The 20130-nt window shown below is 42.5% G+C and overlaps 1 protein-coding gene across 5 annotated transcripts in view; it reads left to right on the forward strand.

The window, feature by feature from the left end:
- The window catches only part of Palm2akap2 (PALM2 and AKAP2 fusion), a 561169-nt gene that overhangs the window by 294560 nt on the left and 246479 nt on the right, over positions 1-20130 (forward strand). For all 5 annotated transcript variants that reach the window (XM_019209808.1, XM_010639300.2, XM_010639301.2 and 2 more), the window contains 2 exons: positions 3797-3877; positions 11683-11813. In XM_019209808.1, the coding sequence (XP_019065353.1) occupies positions 3797-3877; positions 11683-11813 (212 nt within the window). The remainder of the gene's footprint in view (positions 1-3796; positions 3878-11682; positions 11814-20130) is intronic.

A 20130-nucleotide genomic window follows, 5' to 3' on the forward strand; every position in this document is an offset into this window, starting at 1 on the left:
AAAAAAAAAAAAAAAAAAAAAAAAAAAAAAAAAAAAAAGTGAAAAGAACCTGTGAGACAGATAGGCAATGAGGAAACATTCTAGGTTTTAGGCAAGAGATGGAGGTGTCCAGATTTCTATATTAGACTGTTGCTCAGGGAGCAGTGCGGAGGCTGAGTTGAAGAAACCACGGCTTGGCAATGTGGAGACCAGTAAAGAAACCACTGCAATAATCCAGATGGAGATGAGAGATAAGCAGTTAAGTTACTTGGAGTGTTAAGGAGCCTAATGTAGAATAGTCTGCATGTGCAGGTGTGGAGATAAGGGGGAAATATTAAGGGAGTAGGGGAAGATTTTAATAGGGAAGCAGAATATGTGGAAAATAGCAAGGAGGTTCAGTGGGGCTTTGTCTTTTAGGAAAGTGACCATCTGAGATGACTTAGACATCTGGCCTGAGTAATGTCATTCACTCAGGCGAAGAATACAGTAAAAAATAATACAGCAAAAGGAACATTGTGAACGTAGGAATGGGAGACACCCGAGATGGTGACCGCACATGCTGTGTTTGAGGGAGTGGCCCTGAATAAGTGGCAGTTCAATATCTGGATCAGGAGTGAGGGGAGGGTGTAGAGTGGTGGAGCTGGGGAGTGAAGGGCCCATGGGTTACTGGTTTTGTCTTGATTAAGGGAAGGAGAGATATGGGAAAGAGCAGTCTGGGTAGGTGAGAACAACTCAGACCTCAGCAGTCTAAGTAGGCAGGGTTGAAAGGCATATTCCTTGATGATGTCCTGCTCAAGCTTGTAATTTGACTCATACCTGGTACCCAAGGCTGATTGTATATCCAACCTCTTAGCCAATTAGGGGTGACTTTAGGACTCAACCTGATCTCTGTGGAAGGGGACCTAGGTAGACAAAGAACCCTGCAGCAGCCGTTGATGGCAATCTCGGGGTCTTGTCCAATCAGAGCATGGACGTGAACTTGCTACTGCCTCTGCCTGATTGCATATATTCATATCTATTTGGTTCCTGAAGGGAGATATGAGTACAATATAAATGAGCTCCGTCTTCTTATTTTTTCATTGTTGCCCATTCCTGCATCAGCAGTCTTCTGGCCTGTGGGGCTCAAAGCCAAGACAACCCTTTTCCTCACTCCCTAAATCCTGCTACCCTTAAGTCACATCATTTCTGGTTCTTATATTTGTCCTTCTCTTTCCATGTTGATTGGTATAGCTCTAAGCTGGAGGGGTATCCCCACTGTGTGAAGTGTGAATCCTCTCAAGATACTTCATGATCTTTTCAATTTGGAAGTCAACAAACAGTGACCTATGTGCTAATCTGGCCTTCCATGTATGTTTGTAAATAAAGTTTTATTAGAACACAGCCACATTCATTTATTTATATATTATCCGGGGCTGCTGTTGAACTACAGTGACAACATTGAGTAATTGCGACAGACTATTTCCCATGAAACCTAAACTGTTTACCAGTGTTTAAAAGCTTTACTTTTTTATAGGAGAAGCATCTCGGTCTCTGTTCATCCTTCCTTTATGTGAGTGCCGATTAGAGTCCCTAAAATACCATTTCACCATTCATTGCTGAGAACCATGAAATGATACTGCATGGTCCACACAATAAAATCCAGGCTTCTTATTCTTGCATTCAAGACCTTCAATGCTAGTCTGGTCTTACCCAGTCTTTTGAATCATCCCAGTTAATTTCCTCCGTAGTGTTCTTAGGATATGCAGTACATAACTACCCTTGTTCACTCAACTGAAATCCGACCCATTCTTACAGGGTAATTTGAAATCCACATCCATCTTGACCATTACTTTCTAGTGACCATTGACAAGTCTACTACTTCATCCTGGGCCACTACAGAACCCGTCTGGTAATTTTCATTCTGATCAGGGAATGGTTCACCACTATGATGATGGGAATTTTCCATGTGAACGTAGGCACAGACGTGGAAAAGCCTAGGAAGGATTTGGAAGTAACAAGACACGTGATTAGAACACATTTAACATTTGTGGAAGTATTGAGTCATCAACATCTTGAACCCACGGCACAACATATCTAGTTCTAGGTGTAAATGTAGATGGGGAGAGTGGATATGATCCAGATATATTTACACATTGATACCCAATAGTAAATGTATTAGGCACTAGTAAAAATAATTACAAAGTAAATGCAGGACAGCTGCATGCTATGGTGGTCAGTGGGAATTAATTCTCTCGAGAGTCCGTATAACACCTATAACATACAGTAGCTTGTCCTGAGGTCCTGGCTTATCATGTACTACCCCTGAGATACTGGATAGGTGGGCTTTTCCTATTGGTCCTTACTTTTCCCATATAATGTCATATAGTATATGTTCTTGGACATACTCTGGGACTAAATAGCATCCATATGCATCCCCAGTTGGAGTCCTTTGATAAAAGGCAAGTTCCTAAAATAGTCACGGGTCTCATTTGGCTGTGCTATAATTTCATTGGTTTAAATATTCTATTTTAGTGATTCACATTATGAGCTAATATTCCTTAAAGTCTGTGCATTGCATAACAAACTTTGGTTATAATACAAATGATTATTCCCTTGATTTGAACAGCAGTAGTCCAGTCACATCCCCAGAACAGCAAAGCTTCCATTCACACACGGCATGACAGCCAGGCTTCTGTGTCATTGTATTCCTCAGGATTCGGCTGTTGTGTAGTTTAAAAAACCACTGTCTTGCCTGACAAGATTCTCCCTGTATCTGCGAGTGAAGGAGAATGACCCGGTGCTGTCTGTACACATCTCAGTAAAATACTCCTGTACACTTTGGGAACATTGCATTAAAAGCAAGCTACCGTAAAGGCAGGCCTTTCTCTTCTTACAAGTCACATTCCCGTGACATTTACTGTCTGCACTGGAGAAGTGTGGGGAAGAAAAATATAAAAGTTACAGTGGAAATACCAGGAAACTACATCTCTTTGAATGCAGTTTCTAGGCATTCCCTAGAAGTAAACATGTAGCAATAAGAATAACAACAAATAATAGCAATTGAGTGCTTTATTGTGTGCGAGGCATTCTAGACCATTGGCCTATTTCATCTCATTTAATTCATGTCCCAGTCATATGGTTTGGGTAGAGCTATTATCCCCATTTTATGCAGGAGAAGAGTGAGACCCAAGCAGGGAAAAGAGCTTTCCAGAAGCTACACAAGTAGCAAGTGGTAGGGCTGGGAGTTGGACCCAGACTTCATATTTCCCATAACCTCAGTGAGCCTCGCCCACATGCAGTGCTTCTCCCAAGGCTCCTTTAAGCAAAGCCATCCCTCTCATTTGCATTGTCAGACTTGCCCAACTGCATGATTTCTCCCACCCAATTTGCAATTGCATCTTATTACTTATGTACATGATTTTGACCAAAGAAGTCTAACCCTGTCTTTTGGATTGAGACATATTTATTCTTTGTCCCCAGATTAACACTGCAAGCACAGAGCTGTGTGTGTGTGTGTGTGTGTGTGTGTGTGTGTGTGTGGGTGGGTGCGTGTGGTATGTAAACTGTCTTTTCTTGTGGATTAAATTGTTGCAGCCTGGCTGAGTGAGGAGCATCTCTCCCACTGGCCAAGCCCACCGCAGACATGTTAGGAGACTGCTGCTGCTTGCCACACACCCAACCACGGCGGGGCAGGTGACGCTGCAAGTGTGCCCAGTGTCTCTGGAAGTGACTGCACAGATGTGTGCCGCTTCTGCTCCTGCTCCCTGCCTTCACATTCCTGGAGCCAACACCCACCCACTCTGACAGCCTCTCTCTCTTTCTCTCTTTTATTTTCAAGGAAAAAAGAAAGAGACAGACAGAAATAGAAGGCAAACGACAGCAGCTTGAGGAGCAGGTACTCCTGCTGCAGCATTCCAAGGTAAGAGGCTGATCCCACGAACCCGTGCTGCTATTAGCCATGCAGCTCACACTCCAGAGAGCTGGGCAGAGCCTGCCCTGCTGCCAAGGCGCTGTGCCGGCTGAACCAGCCTTTTTTTATTCAGTCAGGGAACCATCTCTGGGCTTTTCTTGTGAATTTCTCAGATCCGGGACATCGTTACAGCATTTTGATTTCTGCAAGCACAAGATTACAGTGTGCATGAGGAGGGGTGCAGGGTGGTTTGTGCATGTGGAATGTGGTTATATATAGAAATCAGATGAGAATACTCCACAGTCCAGAGCTGGTTCTCTTGTGCATTGGCTCAGAGGCTGCACAAGACACATTGCACGTAATGTACTTTTAACATTTTAAAAATATTAATATCTTTCTTGGCACAGGGGAAAAGGAAGATAAAAATATAATCTGGTAAAAAGAAAAGACACTGTGTATTTCAGATGATTATTTTATATCTACTTTAGCAATTTCGGAAATGTCAGAAGCAGCAATTGGTCCAAGATGGCTTTTAAATGATTTGACTTGGTTGGGTCTCCACCATGCTGTATTAAAAAGAGAGAATGGGAGAGAGAGCTCTTTTATTTGTTGTTTCTTTTTTCCTTTAAGACGTATGCACTTAAGCATTGTAATTGATTACAGCCCAAGAGAAAGCTCTGTCACTTTCACAGTGACTCCACCGGTTGCTAAATGTTGCTTTCTGCATGTTCAGAGAATAATGTGACCAACCACCTTCCACGGCCTGGTGGGAGTTGCCGCTTGCCTCTGACTGCTCCTGGGCCTCTTTTTTAGGAAACCTGTCTGTTACTAGTGTTGAGTTGCTGTGACCTTGTGTGTGCAGAACTGCTTGTCTCAGAGGTTAGGAAGGTGGTACTGACGCACAGGACAGTGCCACGTAGGAACTATTTGGACTTTTAAAAACAAGGTGAACCTTTAAGGTTGTGTTTCCTGTCTGTCTCTAGAGAACAGGGCGGTGCTAAATGAATGCTCAAAATGAGGATTGGGAGCCGTCTAGTTCATGATTTCACACAGCAGCATGACCTATATCTGCTTAGCATTCTTTTCAGTGTACCATGAACTTCAGCTAGAGAAATGTGTTTAAAAGAAGGAAAAGCAGCATATGATACTGAGAAAAGCATCCGTTTCTCTCTGCTCATTGCATAAATCTGTTTTCAGGCCTTTCTCTGTGGAAGCCTGCGCTGTATCTCATATGCTCTTTCTCTTTCCTGACAACATTTCTGAGGGAGGGTGGATGCTCAAATTAGTATGCTTTTCTTAAAGACAGGAGGGGTGTAAAAACAGTAATAAAACTGAATGAATTGTTCAAGGTCATTCTTGGACAGAGCAGGGCCTCCGGCTCCGAGTGCCGTCAGTTCACTCCTGTGAGAGACCAACATGCACTGATACCTCAGTAAATTATTGGTTAAAGGGCGAACTTTTTAATAGGAGAGCCAAATGAATACGAGAGGCTGGCTTTGACTAGAAAGCCTCTCTCCTCTTCAAACTCAGGGTAGTTCTCTGCTTTTGTATTCCTTGAATCCAAAGTTAGTCAATGAACATATGTCAGAAAACCAAGTTCTTTTTCTTCCAATTCTCATCATTCTGAGTGCCAAAGAAGATACCAGGGATCCCTTCATTACTGATGTCCAGCACAGGGTTATAACAGTCTATTCATATTCCATTTATTGATTCTTCATTTCTGTGTCTATTCTTTCATCTGTCCGTCCATCCATCTGTCCAGCCAGACAGCCAGTCAACAGAAAAAAGTAATAAAAATGACTTACTTTTGCATATGAAGGCAATGATGTTCCTTTCATGACTTGAAAACAAGGGAATCAGAGTTCTTTCTGGGACTGGCTATCTAAGTGTACACGCAGCACTCTCACCACGGTTAATCTTGGGGTAGGGGGAGGACTGGAAACTGTTACAATTTTAGTAAGCAGAGACCTAAACATCGCTTTTTCCTCTCTCTGAAAAAGTCTTGTGTGTACAGAATGAAGATGGATTGTTAGCCTTGAACAGTGAAAAAGCTCAGAGGCTCCCAAGGTGGAGGTGTATATCTGGTACTCACTACAGGGAGGGCCACCAGCTCTGGGTTTTTCAGCACTATGGAGTCAGGGTCGGTGAACACGGCTAGGACAGGCGTTTAAGCCTCGCCTAAACCCAGGCAAAACTTGCCTTGTGGTTTTGCCTCTCTTTGTTCTGGGCACATGTTCCCTAAAATGATGGCACTATTTTGACAGAAAGAACAGGGTGCCTGGTTGAAAGAAAAGATCACTTCAGGCACCTGAAAGGATAAATATGTTCTACTTTCAAAGCAATGTGAATAGACTGTCTCATCTTCCCAGGGAGAATTCATTTTCCAGCTTGGCCTCATCCCCTGAAGGAAGTCCGTTTATTGAGGTGATATTTCCTCCTCTCTGAGATTCTCAGAGCCAAGCGGCTTTTTCCAGGTTGTGCTGCAGCCTTATGATCTTCTTCTCCCCTCTCAGTAACAGTCACCAGATTTTTGAGTACCCAGCGTGTGTTGGAACTTTAAATATGTAGCCTCGGTGGTGACCCCGGATAGATGTTACTCTTCCCATCTCAAAAATATGAAAACAAGTTCATGAGTTCAAGTATTTCGCCCATAAACATTTTGTGCACGTGAGTGGGGGAATCCGACCCTAGGGCTGTCTGCTTTCTAAGACCAGGCTCTTCTCAAGATGCTGTTTTCACTAAAGGAAATATTTCCTTTTGAACAATTTGTCTAGAAAGATGCCAATTGCCATCATCACTTTCTCTCTTATCCTTACTATATTTTTGTGGATTTCAGAAAATTTAGACCCTGTCTAAATTTAGACATGTCACCAAGATCATTATAGAAAATATATCACTAATTGATATTTATTTCATTATCTTACAAAATCTAGGTTGCTTTCATACAAAAAAGAAATCCTCTCAAAGCAAAGATAAATGGAAAAGCATTAGCATGTGGGGTTTTATATTTGCTATTTACTATTCTCAAAATCTGGATCTACGTTCTATATCTGTATTTCACATATAACAGTCATATGATTGTTCACAATTATATGATTGTCAGTTATATAACTGCAGTGAGATGAATTATTTAGACAGATTCACTGGTCTCTTCGCAAAGAAAATAAATAGAATGTAAGGCACAGCTTTGGCACTTACAGATTAATGCACCTGCTCACTACAAAATTTAAGAATATACAGTAACTCTACAGAATGGAATATCATTGCTTTAAATATGGACCACGATGAACACATTCTTCAATGAAGAATCAAAGTATGAAATGTTAAAATATCAGCTTCTATACCCCAGTAATGAAGAAGCCTTAAGCTGTATTAGTTCCTGACTGAATTAAATTCAGATTTCTTTTTAGAAGCTGCTTAGCTATATTTCGAAGTTAATATTTTTTTCCCAGCTTTAATTGAGTCTATTGGTACATTTTAGGGATACAGTACAGTTACATTCATTGTTGGGATCTTGTACCTCCACATGACAAGTCTTAATTCTCATTTTTTCCCCTTACCCCTGCCATCCCTTCACCCCCTCCTCCCCTCCCCATCTACAAACACTTTATTTCCATCTTTTTGGAGTTAATATTTTTGATGGAAGAATTCCTAAGACATATTGACAAATGCAACCACTAAGCAAATATGACAGTTGTATTATTTTTATTATAAAAGTAAGTAATGTATGGTCATTGTAAAACCTAAACTTAAAAGTACAAGACTTGTAAAAAAAATCAACTTTATACTTATTATGTGATATGACCCACATAGACATATATGATTCTATACTTTCCCCCAACATATTCCTTTAGATTAAGATATTTAATCCTTGTTTCACAGGCCTCATCAGCCTGTGGATAATATAAAATTGTGACTGCCTTTAACTTTGTTCATGAGGTTTTTAAAAATTCCTATACAAAAATTATTAATTTTTATGAAATCATATCTAGTAATATTTTACTTTATAATTTCTGACTTTTGTGTCATTCTCAGAAAGATTTCCAACTCAAACATTTACTTATAACGCTTCTACTTCAGTAGTTTGTGTGTGTGTGTGTTGGTATTGTTTGTTTGTTTGTTTGTTAGTTTTTTGAGGCAAAGTCTCACTATGAAGTTCAGGCAGACTTTGAACTCACCATGTAGCCCAGGCTGGCCTTGAACTTGCAGTGATTCTCCTACCTCAGCCCCACAAGTGCTGGGATTAGAGGCGTGTGCTACCCTGCCCAACAACTTTAGTAATTTTAATCCATCTAGAATTTATTTTCCTATAAGGCTCATTTTACTTATATTGAACCACTTGTCTCAACATGATTATTGATTGACTCGTCTTTTCCCTCACTGATTTAAACATCATCTTTATCACATACATATTTCTCCCTTATACTCAAGTCCAGTATTTGTGGATTCTTTTTATTCCATTAATCTGCCTGTTCCTGCACCAGTACTATTCTTGTTTGATCCCTGTAGCCTTTTAATACATCATTTCATAAGGCAAGAGCCATCATTATTCTTCTTTTGAAAAACTATCTTGGCTTTTTATTCCATAGGAACAATTATTTATTTTTATTGCTTTTATAATGTGATTTGCGATAATGTGAGTTTTAAGAAAATAAATCGACTACTGTCTTGTGCTGGAACAAACTGAACTTAATATTCCCTTCTGTCCCTCGGTTGATTTGTGTGTTTTATGGGTCTGTTCTAAGTCCCAGCACAGAGTTTGCGCTCTGTAGGATTTGCAGTGTGTGTTCCTTTGGGACTGCCACATTTATAAAGGTTTGTCTGACACAAGTCAGCACTGTCAGAATCAAACTGCTACTAACACAGCGTCGATACCCTGCCTTTGAATTACTTATTCATGAACGGGGGAACCAGACCAGAGTTTTCTTCCAATGCAAGCTATGAAAATTGTTGTTATATTTTAAAGAGATGGCTGAATGAAAAAAAGACTAAGGACTGCATTGCAACCTGGCAAAATATTTATTGTCAACCCAGCCAGGTCATGTGCTGAATAGCCCGAAGGTACCAGGAGCCTTGCTACAAAGATACTACAGTGTCTTTCTCCGTTTTGGACCTCTAGTACTAATTTTAGACTTTTCTTGGTTATGAGCATGTGTGAAAGGCGAATTTTAAATTTTGAAATGTTCAACAGATAGGAACGGCACTATACATCTCATCCTTTTTCCTATCGCTTCTCCCCTGGCCCTATAAACAGCTTTAGTGGAAGTTAAAATTTCACTTCTTTCAGCAACAGAAGTCTTGGATTGGCTTCTCTTTGTGTGAGGTGAATTATGTAACAAAATCTCAAGACTGAACCAAGATCTTGTTGGGCATCAGAGAGGAAGAAGGAAAGGATTAGAGGGTTACAGAGAGATGGGATAAATGAATGATTCAGAAAAAAAACTGTAGAGATGTATTAGTAGTCCTGATTCATATTTTGTTTTCCCTCCCTGTGCATCCACTGTGCCCAGTCACTTTTCACTATTTACTTGTGTCAAAAAATTGCTTCACATCATTACTTTATCCGTAGGTGAGAAAGAGCTGATTAAATGATCCAAAAGCTCTCTTTAGCTTTATTAGTCTCAGATTTTATATTTGCTAAATTGCAGTGCGTATACATAGTTTTTCAATAATTCATTCCTTTGACAGGTATTTATTATGACTAGCTACAACCTCACATGCCATTCTATTCATGGAATGAATAAAAAGATACGGCACCTACCTGACTTTAAGGGATTCAGACATGAGAGGTTGGGCCATCCATATGGAACCCACTGTTAGAGAAGCTGGAACGCTGTTCTGCACGTTAGGAGAATGGCAGCAGCGCCTTTGGTTTTGTAGATCTTACTTGGGTGGTTTTCGGCGCTGAGCCGCACACATGCTCACTGAATGCACACATTCCACTGAGCTCCGTCCCTGGCAGAGAATGATCCTTGAGTGCTCTTATGCAGAGGCAGGATAGTAGAGAGTAGCCTGCCTTCAGTTACTTTGGCAGTACAGTTAACAATACCTTGGGTATGAACGAATCCGTGTCTTTAAGTCTATATTCAGAAGGTATTGGTCCAGTGTTATAGATCTGCCTCTGCACTATAAGAATAACTGAACAGATCTCTACAGTGATTCATAATTAAAAGACGAGAAAATCACCAGGGAAAGCCATGGCTGGCTAGACACCCACTGATGATGCATGGCCAACAAAGAGTTCATCCTTGGAAGCACAGGAATTGTAGCAGCATTGAACTTGCTTCTGTGGGTCTAGCAGGGTCACCATGGTGACGAATGACAGGCTGCTGGGCTTTCTCTGTGGAATGGTGAATCAGGACTATTAGTAAAATCTAACTTACTATTACTTTACATTGGTAACTTTTAAAACTCATTTTATAGGTTTTTAATAAGTAGCCCATAATCCAACAGATAAATGACAGTGTGTGGAATTATGTGCCAGTTGTTCACGAGAGCTACGAAAAGTCCACCTGAAGCCTACCTGCACTGGCTCTGAGTCACAACAGTCGCTCGCTTTGCTTTCCCTTACTGACCTGACTAATGAAATCAGACAAAATTCTTGATAGCAGCAACACCAGAGATTCTGGGAACCTGATCCTTACTCCATGTTTATTGGCTTCATAGCCTTTATTCCTATTGCTGTGTTGCTATAAACGTGGGTACACATATGTTTCTGTGGTATGATTCTTTTTAATCTTTTGGGAAGATGCCCACCGGAGGGATGGCTGGGGCAAATGAGACTTCTAATCCTAGTTGTCTGAGGCATCTCCACATTGATTTCCACAGTGGTTGCACCTGTGTGCACTCCCACCAACAGTGGAGAGAGGTTCCTTTCTCCCACAGCATGCCTTTCTTTTGAGCTGTTTTCACCTCCCTTCTCACACCACTAATTGTTCTCTCTTAGTCACTGACCTGAAACAAAACTTTTTACTCCATTTCATGATCTGTTAGTGCCCTGGCACTGGTGAGGAATATGATTTTAGTGATATGGAAAAGCACTGCTGAGGATGTTTAGAAGTCACTAAAATGTTTTAAAGAAGAAGCATAACAGCTTTTTAAAAGGAACATTTAAATATGGACTGGCTATTACTAGGGCAATCGGGAAATTTTTGCAATGGAAATGTAGCTGTGTAGAAAAATGTCCTAGTTTTTTAAAGTTGTCTGTTTTTTATACTGAAATATTGGAGGGTGAAATGTCGGTGTTTGATATATACGTTACAGTGCATTAGTGAGAAATATAAAGGAAAATGTAGCAAATGTTTACAGTTGTTAGATCTAGAGAAGATTATGTGGCATTTATTGTAGTTTACTCTATTTTTTTCTATTTAATAATAGAAAAAATAGGCATTAACAACGTATTCAACGTGTGTGTGTGTGTGTGTGTGTGTGTATGTGTCGATGTTTCTCTGTTGTCTCTTGACTAAAACAACAGTTGTATAAACAACGTGTAGCGTGTGTGTGTGTGTTTGTGTGTGTGTATGTGTCGATGTTTCTCTGTTGTCTCTTGACTAAAACAACAGTTGTATAAAGCAGGATTTTTGTTTGTTTGTTTTGGCAGCCAGACTAGTGCTGGGTGTACAATGGGTTCTCAGTAAGTATTTCACTGAATACAAAGAAAAGATAGACCCAAATCTCAAGCCAAGGAGGAAGGAAGGCAGCCATTTGGGTGAACCCTGGTGAGGGACAGAGGTAAAGGAGCAACCCGGCAGGTGCAGAGGCAAGTATGAATGGAAAAGTGACATCTTGTCTGTTGTCGTCTCTCATTCCCACAGTCCAAAGTGCTTCGGGAAAAATGGCTGCTGCAGGGTATACCCGCTGGAACGGCCGAGGAGGAGGAAGCCCGGCGGCGACAGTCTGAGGAGGATGAGTTCAGAGTCAAGCAACTGGAAGATAACATTCAAAGGTAGGTCGTTTCCAGCCCTGGGATGCCATGGGACAGAGCCACTGTGCAGTGACCACTACTGTCCTCTAGGGGCGTCTCTCGGAGCTGCTATCTTTTCCCAAAGTGCTGCAACTACTGTCTTTAACAGGACACACTGGTATCATTTAATTTTCCCATATGGCCTGTGTCATTACTTCGAGTTCTAATTGTTGTATTGGCCTGTAGTACAGGCCTGTAAAGTGTGGTGAGCAGCTTACATCTTCCCAAAATGCCTCTTGCTGAGTACCTGTATCAGCTTTTGCCTTTTTCCCCTTGGAGCTAGACTGTTAGCTGTCGTTGCTGCTATAGGGAGTCCGTTCATAGATTTGCTACATGGCTACATGTGGTCAGTTTGAAGGGGGAAACTATAGCTGACAGTCTTGGGATTGAAACTGAGAGCCTATGGGGAGGAGTTGGTGAGGGCTCCTTTGTAGGTGTCTTGTCTGGCTATGCAGCTCGACTTCGTATTGTCTGCTTGCTTCCTCGTGTTTGTCACATCCAGGTCCTGGCCAATTCATTATGGGAGGCAAGTGTCCTATGGCCAATGAATCCAGGCTCATCCAGGAGCAAAAGCGTAGGTTTGCCCTTAGGAACTGTTGCCATCTTGGGTCCCAGGACACCTAGCCAGAGACTGGACCAGGGAGTGGAAGGTGGCCAGCATTGGTGTCTTAGTGCCCAATTTTCCCCTTTGACACACACCGCCAAATTCTGTCTGAAACCCTGCCCTCAACCCCAAAGGCGTTCTTCAGCCTCCGTCCCTACTGTACCTAGGTCCTAATGTCCCCTAAAGAATATTTAGAGTGTTAGATCAGCATGGCTAAACTATGCCTGCGGGGAGAATGGGCCAAGGAGAAGCTGGGGCAGGGGAGTTGCACATATACACACACATAAGTGGACGTGTGTACATTTTCTTAGAATGCCAAGAAAGACTACACCCATACCATATCATGCACAGACACATATGCACACACATACACATACAATGCACATACCCAAAAAACATATATTTATATATGAGAATGAGAGAGGTAGGAGGGGGGGTTATTATAGACAGAAGGTAAGAAAAAGGATTTGGGAAATAGCATACAGTGAGTTGTGTGGCCTTTTCTAGTTTTTCTTGTCGTCTTCCAATCACACTGGCAGTTTCACCTTGGCTCAGTACACATGTGTCAGTATGGTCCAACAGGTGTAACTCTCCCCACAGGCTGAGCCCTCTGACTTGCAGGCCAGAGTTCAGGGTGGGGACTTGGTCCTGGCTACAATGACCACTGGACTGAGGTGTAAGAATTAGGGGCTGACACGATGAAGCATAGCTCCTCTCCCAGTGCATGCGCCTCTGCTAGACCCTCACTGGACAGGAGGCCCAGCCTGTGGCCATGGGTCCTAAGAGCTAGAGTCTCCAAGCTCCACTGAGGCCATCCTGAGCCCCATGGAGGAAGGAAGGTCCTGTCCCCTGGCTGCCACCACTGTCCTCCTCCACCTCCCCAAGGGCAGTGATTACCCCTTATAAGGCCTGGGCCAGGTTTCTTGCTGGTCCTCTACAGGTTTTAGCCAGCCAGCCCTTTCCCCTTCATGGGGCCTGGCCTGGGAGGGGGCTCGTTTTCCTTCCACAGCCTTCTCCCCCTCTAATACAATTTCTTGGTCCCAGCAAGTGAAGGACTCGCAATGACCTCAGAGGGGTCTGGTCAGCCACCCCCACCCCAAAGGCAGTGTTGGCTCCACAGGGTAGATTGGGGGACACTGCTGGGAGCCTCCAGATATTGCCCACCCGGCCTGCAGAGGGACAAGGCCTGTAGTCTGCTGCTTCTGCAGCAGCCACCCCACATCTCTGCGGAGGCTCTGACTCAGGGACTCTGTGGGCCCAGCCAGCCTGCAGCTGCTTACCACGGATCCAGCCTCCTCACAGGATTAAGCACAGCTAGGGCGAGCAGGAAGACTGTACATATGTAAATGTGCACACATGTGACATGTACACATCACAGTGCTGTGGTTTTGTATGTAGCAATCATGTAAGTACATGTATGGATTATGATATGCATACATAAATCTATAAAAGCATATTTTAGCACATCACTGCTTCTTTTGAAAATAGCCTGAATAAGAATAAAATGGATTTCTACAGAGAAAGCATTAGGTACAGGTGGGCATGATCATACTCAGAAAAATAAAAGAAAATCTCTTTTTATCTTTGAGTGAAGAGAATAAACAGCTCACTCAGTGCATGCAGGGAATCACTTTGAGCCCATTTAAGAGGAAAATATCCAAGCCAGAAGGAAAGAAATCATAATAACCTAAAGGAATGAGTGGTTTGGTCCAGATTCAGGGTTGTTTTCTTCTTGCCTTGTCATGGCCTTGCCCCGTGTTGGCCTAAAGGGCTTTGGATGTGTGCCGGGGTGTGGGGCAGGCTGCCTTCCTGAGGCTACTTTCAATAAGCAGGGCTGCTGCCTTGGTTACTTTTCTTGTTGCTGAGACAAAATACCAGACACCCAAAGTTGGAGGAGGAAAGGTTTATTTTAGTTCACAGTTTGTAGAGGTTTTAGTCTGTAGTCAGCTGGCTCCAAGGCACGGTGGCCTGGCAGAGGGCATCGCAGGGGAGAAACAGTCAGTGGCAGGCAGGCAAGAGATAGGGAAGCAGCAAGCAGCAGCGGCGGCAGCAGCAGCAAACCTTCCTTCTCTGCGTTTATATTCCGGCCAGGATATAAGCTTATGGATTGTTGCCACCCGTACCCAGGGTGGACCTTCCATTACCACACCCAGAACTATGCTAAGCCCATTTAGTTATCACTCACTTAATCCCAGTACCACACACCTGAGATATAACCATCTCCCAAAACCCCACCTGTAATGCATGAGGCTTTGTGGGGACATCTACATGTACGCCATAAGAGCTGCCATGGGCATCGGCTCTTCCTTGGGGCCTCCTGAGAGAGGAGTGTCTTCATGCCCTGCCCTGAAGTCAGTCTCTGCTTCCCCTCCTCTTGTTTCTTCTCTACTCCAGTTGAATATCCCTTTTTGAGAATGCTCGGGATTGGAAGTGTTTCAGATTTGGGAATTTTTTGAGATTTTGAAATATTTGCATGTATATAATGAGATATACAGTGGTGCCTCGGTTCATGAACTTAATTTGTTCCGTGATTTTGGAAAAGGTGGCCACATTTATGTTCGTGTGGGAAAGATAGCCTGGGTCATGTTTGTCACCTGATTTGGTTTGCAAATAAAAACAAAATTTTGCCGAACTCTTTTGTTTGTGAACCAAATGTTTTGCAAACAAAGGAGTTCGTGAATTGAGCTACCACTCTGTCTTGGGGTTGGAACCCAAGTCTGTTTCATATATATATATATATCTTATACACATAGCCTGAAGGTAATTTTATAGCACATTTTTAATAATTCTGTGTGTAAAGCAAAGCTTGTGCACATTGGGCCACCAGAGGACAAATATGGAATTTTCCACTAGTGACATCCTGTCTGTGATCAGAAAGTTTCAGGTGTTAGAACATTTCCAATTTCCGATTTCTGGATTAGAAACGCTCAGCCTGAACAATGTGTATCATCTTTAATTTTCAGTCCCAAGGAGAAAGAAGCTATAGTCCCTCTTCCCGCGAGTCAGGCCGAGGTGCAATAGGTGCAGGGCTGGTGGTGACCTTCGGCACTCTGCAAGTGTCGCGGCGCCTCAGGCATTAGCTGTAGGACTCTGCAGCTGGGCTAAGTGGCTCTGGGCTGTGGGTTGGATGCATCTGCTCTTATTTTCTCTGCACTGACCAGCTAACAGGCTTCTCTGCTTTTCTTTCTATGACAGTAGCAGAGGAGTGGGAGGGCTGAGCAGAAGCTAGACCAGCTCAGAATTATCCATAAACCATTAGCCAAAGCAAGTCATTGGCCAGACCCCCAGCTCAGGGGAGGAGATGGCCAGCCAGCTCTGTGGAAAGAGCACAGCGTGGGGGAGGATGAAGAATGGGGATGAATAATTCAGCTTTCCAGAAGCACGACGGCTGACCTGTAAGCTGCCAGGATTAGGGAAAATGGACCAGCAGGAGAAGAACTGCAGGAGAGCTCATTAACAAAAAGACAAACTAAAACAACACAGTAATATAGAGGGAAAGGAAGATGAGAATAGGAAAAATGTGAGCGATTTCAACATTCAGTTCAGAATCTGATCTTTGTGGAATGGAAATCTCAGAAACTGTTAATGACTTGCATGCGGCAGGATCAGTAAGTCAGTAAACTTAGTTGAAGCAAAACATTGATCTGTACATCTTTAGCTTTGGGCCCACTGGTCTGAGTCACTGTAGAAATGGAGCCTAATCCAGATATTCAAGTGTTTCTAGGATTTAGGCCATGTCTAATTCTTTATGTCTGGGCCATTTTGAATATGAGAAATACTTCAAATAGGAAACAAAGCCTATTAAATAGGGAAGGGTGAAGTGGGTGAAGGGAGGACAGGGGAATGGGGAAAAATAAGAACCAAGACACATCATGTAAAGGTACAAGATCCCAATGATAAATGTAACCGTATTGTTTGCTTTAAATGTACCAGTAAACTTAATGGGGGGAAAAAAAAAAGAAATACTTCAAATAAAGGATGGAACTTTACACTTAGATATGTGTCTGTTTCCCTAGAAATCCTCAAGAATAAAGAACATAGTCACCTGCTAATTTCCAAGATTCTTTATAAAACCAGGAGATCTAAAGAAGTTACAGGTTTACAAAAACAATTTTCCCTTCCTTCTTTCCCTACCGTGTGTGTGTGTGTGTGTGTGTGTGTGTGTGTGTGTATTTTTGCTTTTTTGTTTTGCTATACTGAGGATTGAACCCAGGGGTTTGTACTGAACTACATCCTCAGCTCTCTTAATTTGGATACAGAGTCTCACTAAGTTGCCCAGCTGGGCTTGAACTTGTGATTCTCCTTCCTTAGCCTTCCAGGGTGCTGGGGTGCCAGGCATGCATCAGTAGTCCTAATTGAAAGACATGTTTTCTTCCAAAATGTTTGTTATATATGGGTGGTTGTTGAGATGGAGAATGTTGTCTCTCTCTTCCAAAGTCAGATTTTGAGGGAAACCCAAAAAGAAAAGATAAAAGAAGAGGGAGAGGGAGAGGGAAGGGGAGGGGTGGAGAAGAGAAGGGAGAGGGGAAGAGGGAGGACAGAATATTGGGAGGAAAGGAAGGGAAGGGAAATGTAATTAGAATATTAAACCCTGAGCATTAGAATCATCTGGGAAGCTTCTGAAAAGACGAGACTTTTCAGGCCTCATCCCGGAAATTTTATTCAGCAACCCAAGTAAGGAGCCCTGGAATGTGTGTTTTTTTAAAGAGTACTCTAGATTACTGTGTTATGTATTCAGGATCAAGAATGACTGCTGTAAATGGAAAAAATAGACTATAGATTAAATCCCATTTTAGGGTCTAAAAATGCCCCCAAAGAAGAGCAGGAAGTAAATAATGTTTATAAGAAAATCAGTGATGGATACAAGAACAAAGAAGGACATCTCTGACCCTCGATCTCAGACTGATTCTGGGCCTTCCTGCCTGACTCAGGGAAAATGAAAAGTGCTCCAGGGACTCCTGCAGTTGAGAGCAACTCAGGCCTAGAGCTAAACTCTCTTCCCAGGGGATACACAATGGCCAGCTTTCATTTGAACTTGATTAGGAACAGCTTTGGTTTGCCAGGCTAAAAATGAAACAGATCAGGAAACCTGGCTACTTCCCCAAAGACCAGAAAATTCCGCCACTTTTCAAATATGTTTGGCTGAAATTAAAAACAATGTGGCCTTGAAGCAACTGAGAAGGTAGAAAAGAACTTGGTCACCACAGTGGATAAATAAATTGTCATTCTTTTGCACTACTTTGCCCTAGTAGAGGCAGGATTATATTCTTGGACTCCTGAAAAACAGACATAAAAGTCCGCATGAGATTGAAATTGTTGGAAGCAAAATCTATACATTTGTCTTTTCTTTCTTCATTTTGAATGTGGACACCTGTATGTTTTATTTCCCAATGGGGTGCCATGTTGAGAAAGCCCAGGGATTGTTTCTGGCTTAGGCCCATTGTCAACCAGTATCTACAACATCTACAACATCACTGTGTGCCACAGGTTCCTAGGGCCACACAGAACCTCACTCTGATGCTCTGCGAGATTTTAGGCTGTTAGACCCACACTTGCCTACTTTGTGTCTGTGTCAATCGCAAGTCTTGTTGCTTGCCTTGTGAGTTTTTCTCTAATATAAGTTTCTCTTTATAATTTCATAAGGTTTTGCTCAAGAATTTACTAATATATAGTATTCTTTCCTTGATTATTGTGAGATATGGGGAAAATTTGTCTCCCTGCCTCACCCCTTGGAATTGCCCCTAGGGAAGCTGAGAAACCTCATAGAGTATTAAATGAAAGTGGAATAAGCTGTTGCACAGTCAGCTCTGCTGCGATTTACTGCATGTTCTTGGGCAAGTCTGTTTCTCTCTCTCTCTCTCTCTCTCTCTCTCTCTCTCTCTGGTCTCAGCTTCCTCATCTCTTCGGTGAGAGGTCTCTTGGGATCTTGGGACATGAAGCTCTCTAACTTGAGGAGTTGGTTAGATTTTTTTTCTCTGGACAGATACATCTGTTTTAGGAACTGGTTTGGATGCAGGTCAGAATTGGGGAAAGAAGTGACATTCTCAGGAAACAAAAGCCCCATGTGTGAGTAACTGGTTCACAGCGGAGATGACTAATTCATCTGAACAGCTGTCAGTTCTAAAATATGTCACATCAAATATCCACTGAATAAAATATTGGAGTCTCAGTTGCTAACTCTCAGAGGGATGTACAGCTTTTTAAAAATATTTGAAAATAAAGAGAATGGTCCATTTCTGCTTCAGACTTAAGATTTTCTGAGTACCTCTTGGTCTCTGGTGAATATCAGAATTTACTTAATTTTCTACTTTTTTTTTTTTTTTTTTTTATTTTTTTTTTTTTTTTTTTTTTGGTATTGGGTATCGAACTCGGGACCTTGCATTTGCAAAGCAGGCAGTGGAACCACTGAGCTAAATCCTCGGCCCAATTTTCTACATTATTAAGAGGCTTGAAGCAAAGCCTGGAAATATCAGGCATAAGCATGTGTACATTATATTGTGAGATTTGGCATCGAAGAAGAAAACAGTCACTCACAACTGTTCTAGGAAAAGCAACTACAGAAATGTTCTTTGAAATCGCAAATGACACTGACTTGGGATTCATTGTGTTCTTTCTATTTGGTATTTTTAACACCATAAGGCACTGTTCTCTCGAAGCAGGGATTGGAGCGATGCACACTGGTATTCTTGTTTGTGCAGTCCCAGCCTGGGTCCCTGCTCCACACTCGGCAGGCAGTGCAGCCCAGTTACACTTGCTGTGTTTCCCGCACCAAAAGAACTACGTGTCCTATGTACTAAATCCTATACAGTGATATCACTGTCTTATCTAGTGTTTATTGATCTCTTGTTCTGTTCTAGCTACTAGCCTGACCTCTTTACCTATGCTAAATTTAATAGTGTTCACATTTAAGCCTCATATCACTCCCAGAGGGTGGAGATACATGATGATGATGGGCAAAGTGAGATGTCAGAGGTGCCCCAGATGACCAGACTAATGAGGGCAGGATCAAGTGTTTGGACTTAGCTCTGCTCAATTTCAAAGTGCGTTTGCACAATGTCCTACAGAGGTTGTCATTTTAAGCTGTTTTGAGACTGACATACTCAGTGAAGTTACCCTAAAGCTCACCTTATGCGATAGGAAGAGGGACAAGTAATGTGATCCTCCCTCCTCAGCCTCCCCAAGTGTCCCTTCGGGTGCAGCAGGGTAGCTGTATACGCACCAGGGACCAAGAGTTGGAGGCTTCAACCATGTGGTGGTCCTTGGGTCTGGCGACACTGCCATTTTTAGGTTCTTTCTGGAAACTCAGGTTCCAGTGCAGGTTTGGCTCCCTTCTGTCTCTTTCCCAAGCCCTCTGCTCCTGAGGGCGCTTTCCTGCCTGTATTCAGCCTGAGTCTCTGCTGACTGTGTAAAGACTCCCAGCATAGGACACCAATGAGGGAACTGGACCTCCCTCTGCCTTTGACCAAATTTGGTTGGAGTTCTAGTTTTGCACTTACGAGTTGTTTGATCTTTTTGCTATAGTCTTAACCACTTAATAGTTTACCCCGAGGGTCACTGGGGCAGTGTGTTTGTTGGTTTCTGTACTATCTTGAGAGTCGCTCGGGCAGGTGTCATTTCAACCAGTCAGTACTTGTTTACATGAGATACACTAGTATGTCTGTTGACTTGTTTTATATTGACTATTGTTTGTGTACT

This window comes from Fukomys damarensis, unplaced genomic scaffold (genome assembly GCF_012274545.1).
Source record: "Fukomys damarensis isolate Sample0158 unplaced genomic scaffold, DMR_v1.0_HiC HiC_scaffold_36, whole genome shotgun sequence".
Taxonomy (NCBI): domain Eukaryota; kingdom Metazoa; phylum Chordata; class Mammalia; order Rodentia; family Bathyergidae; genus Fukomys; species Fukomys damarensis.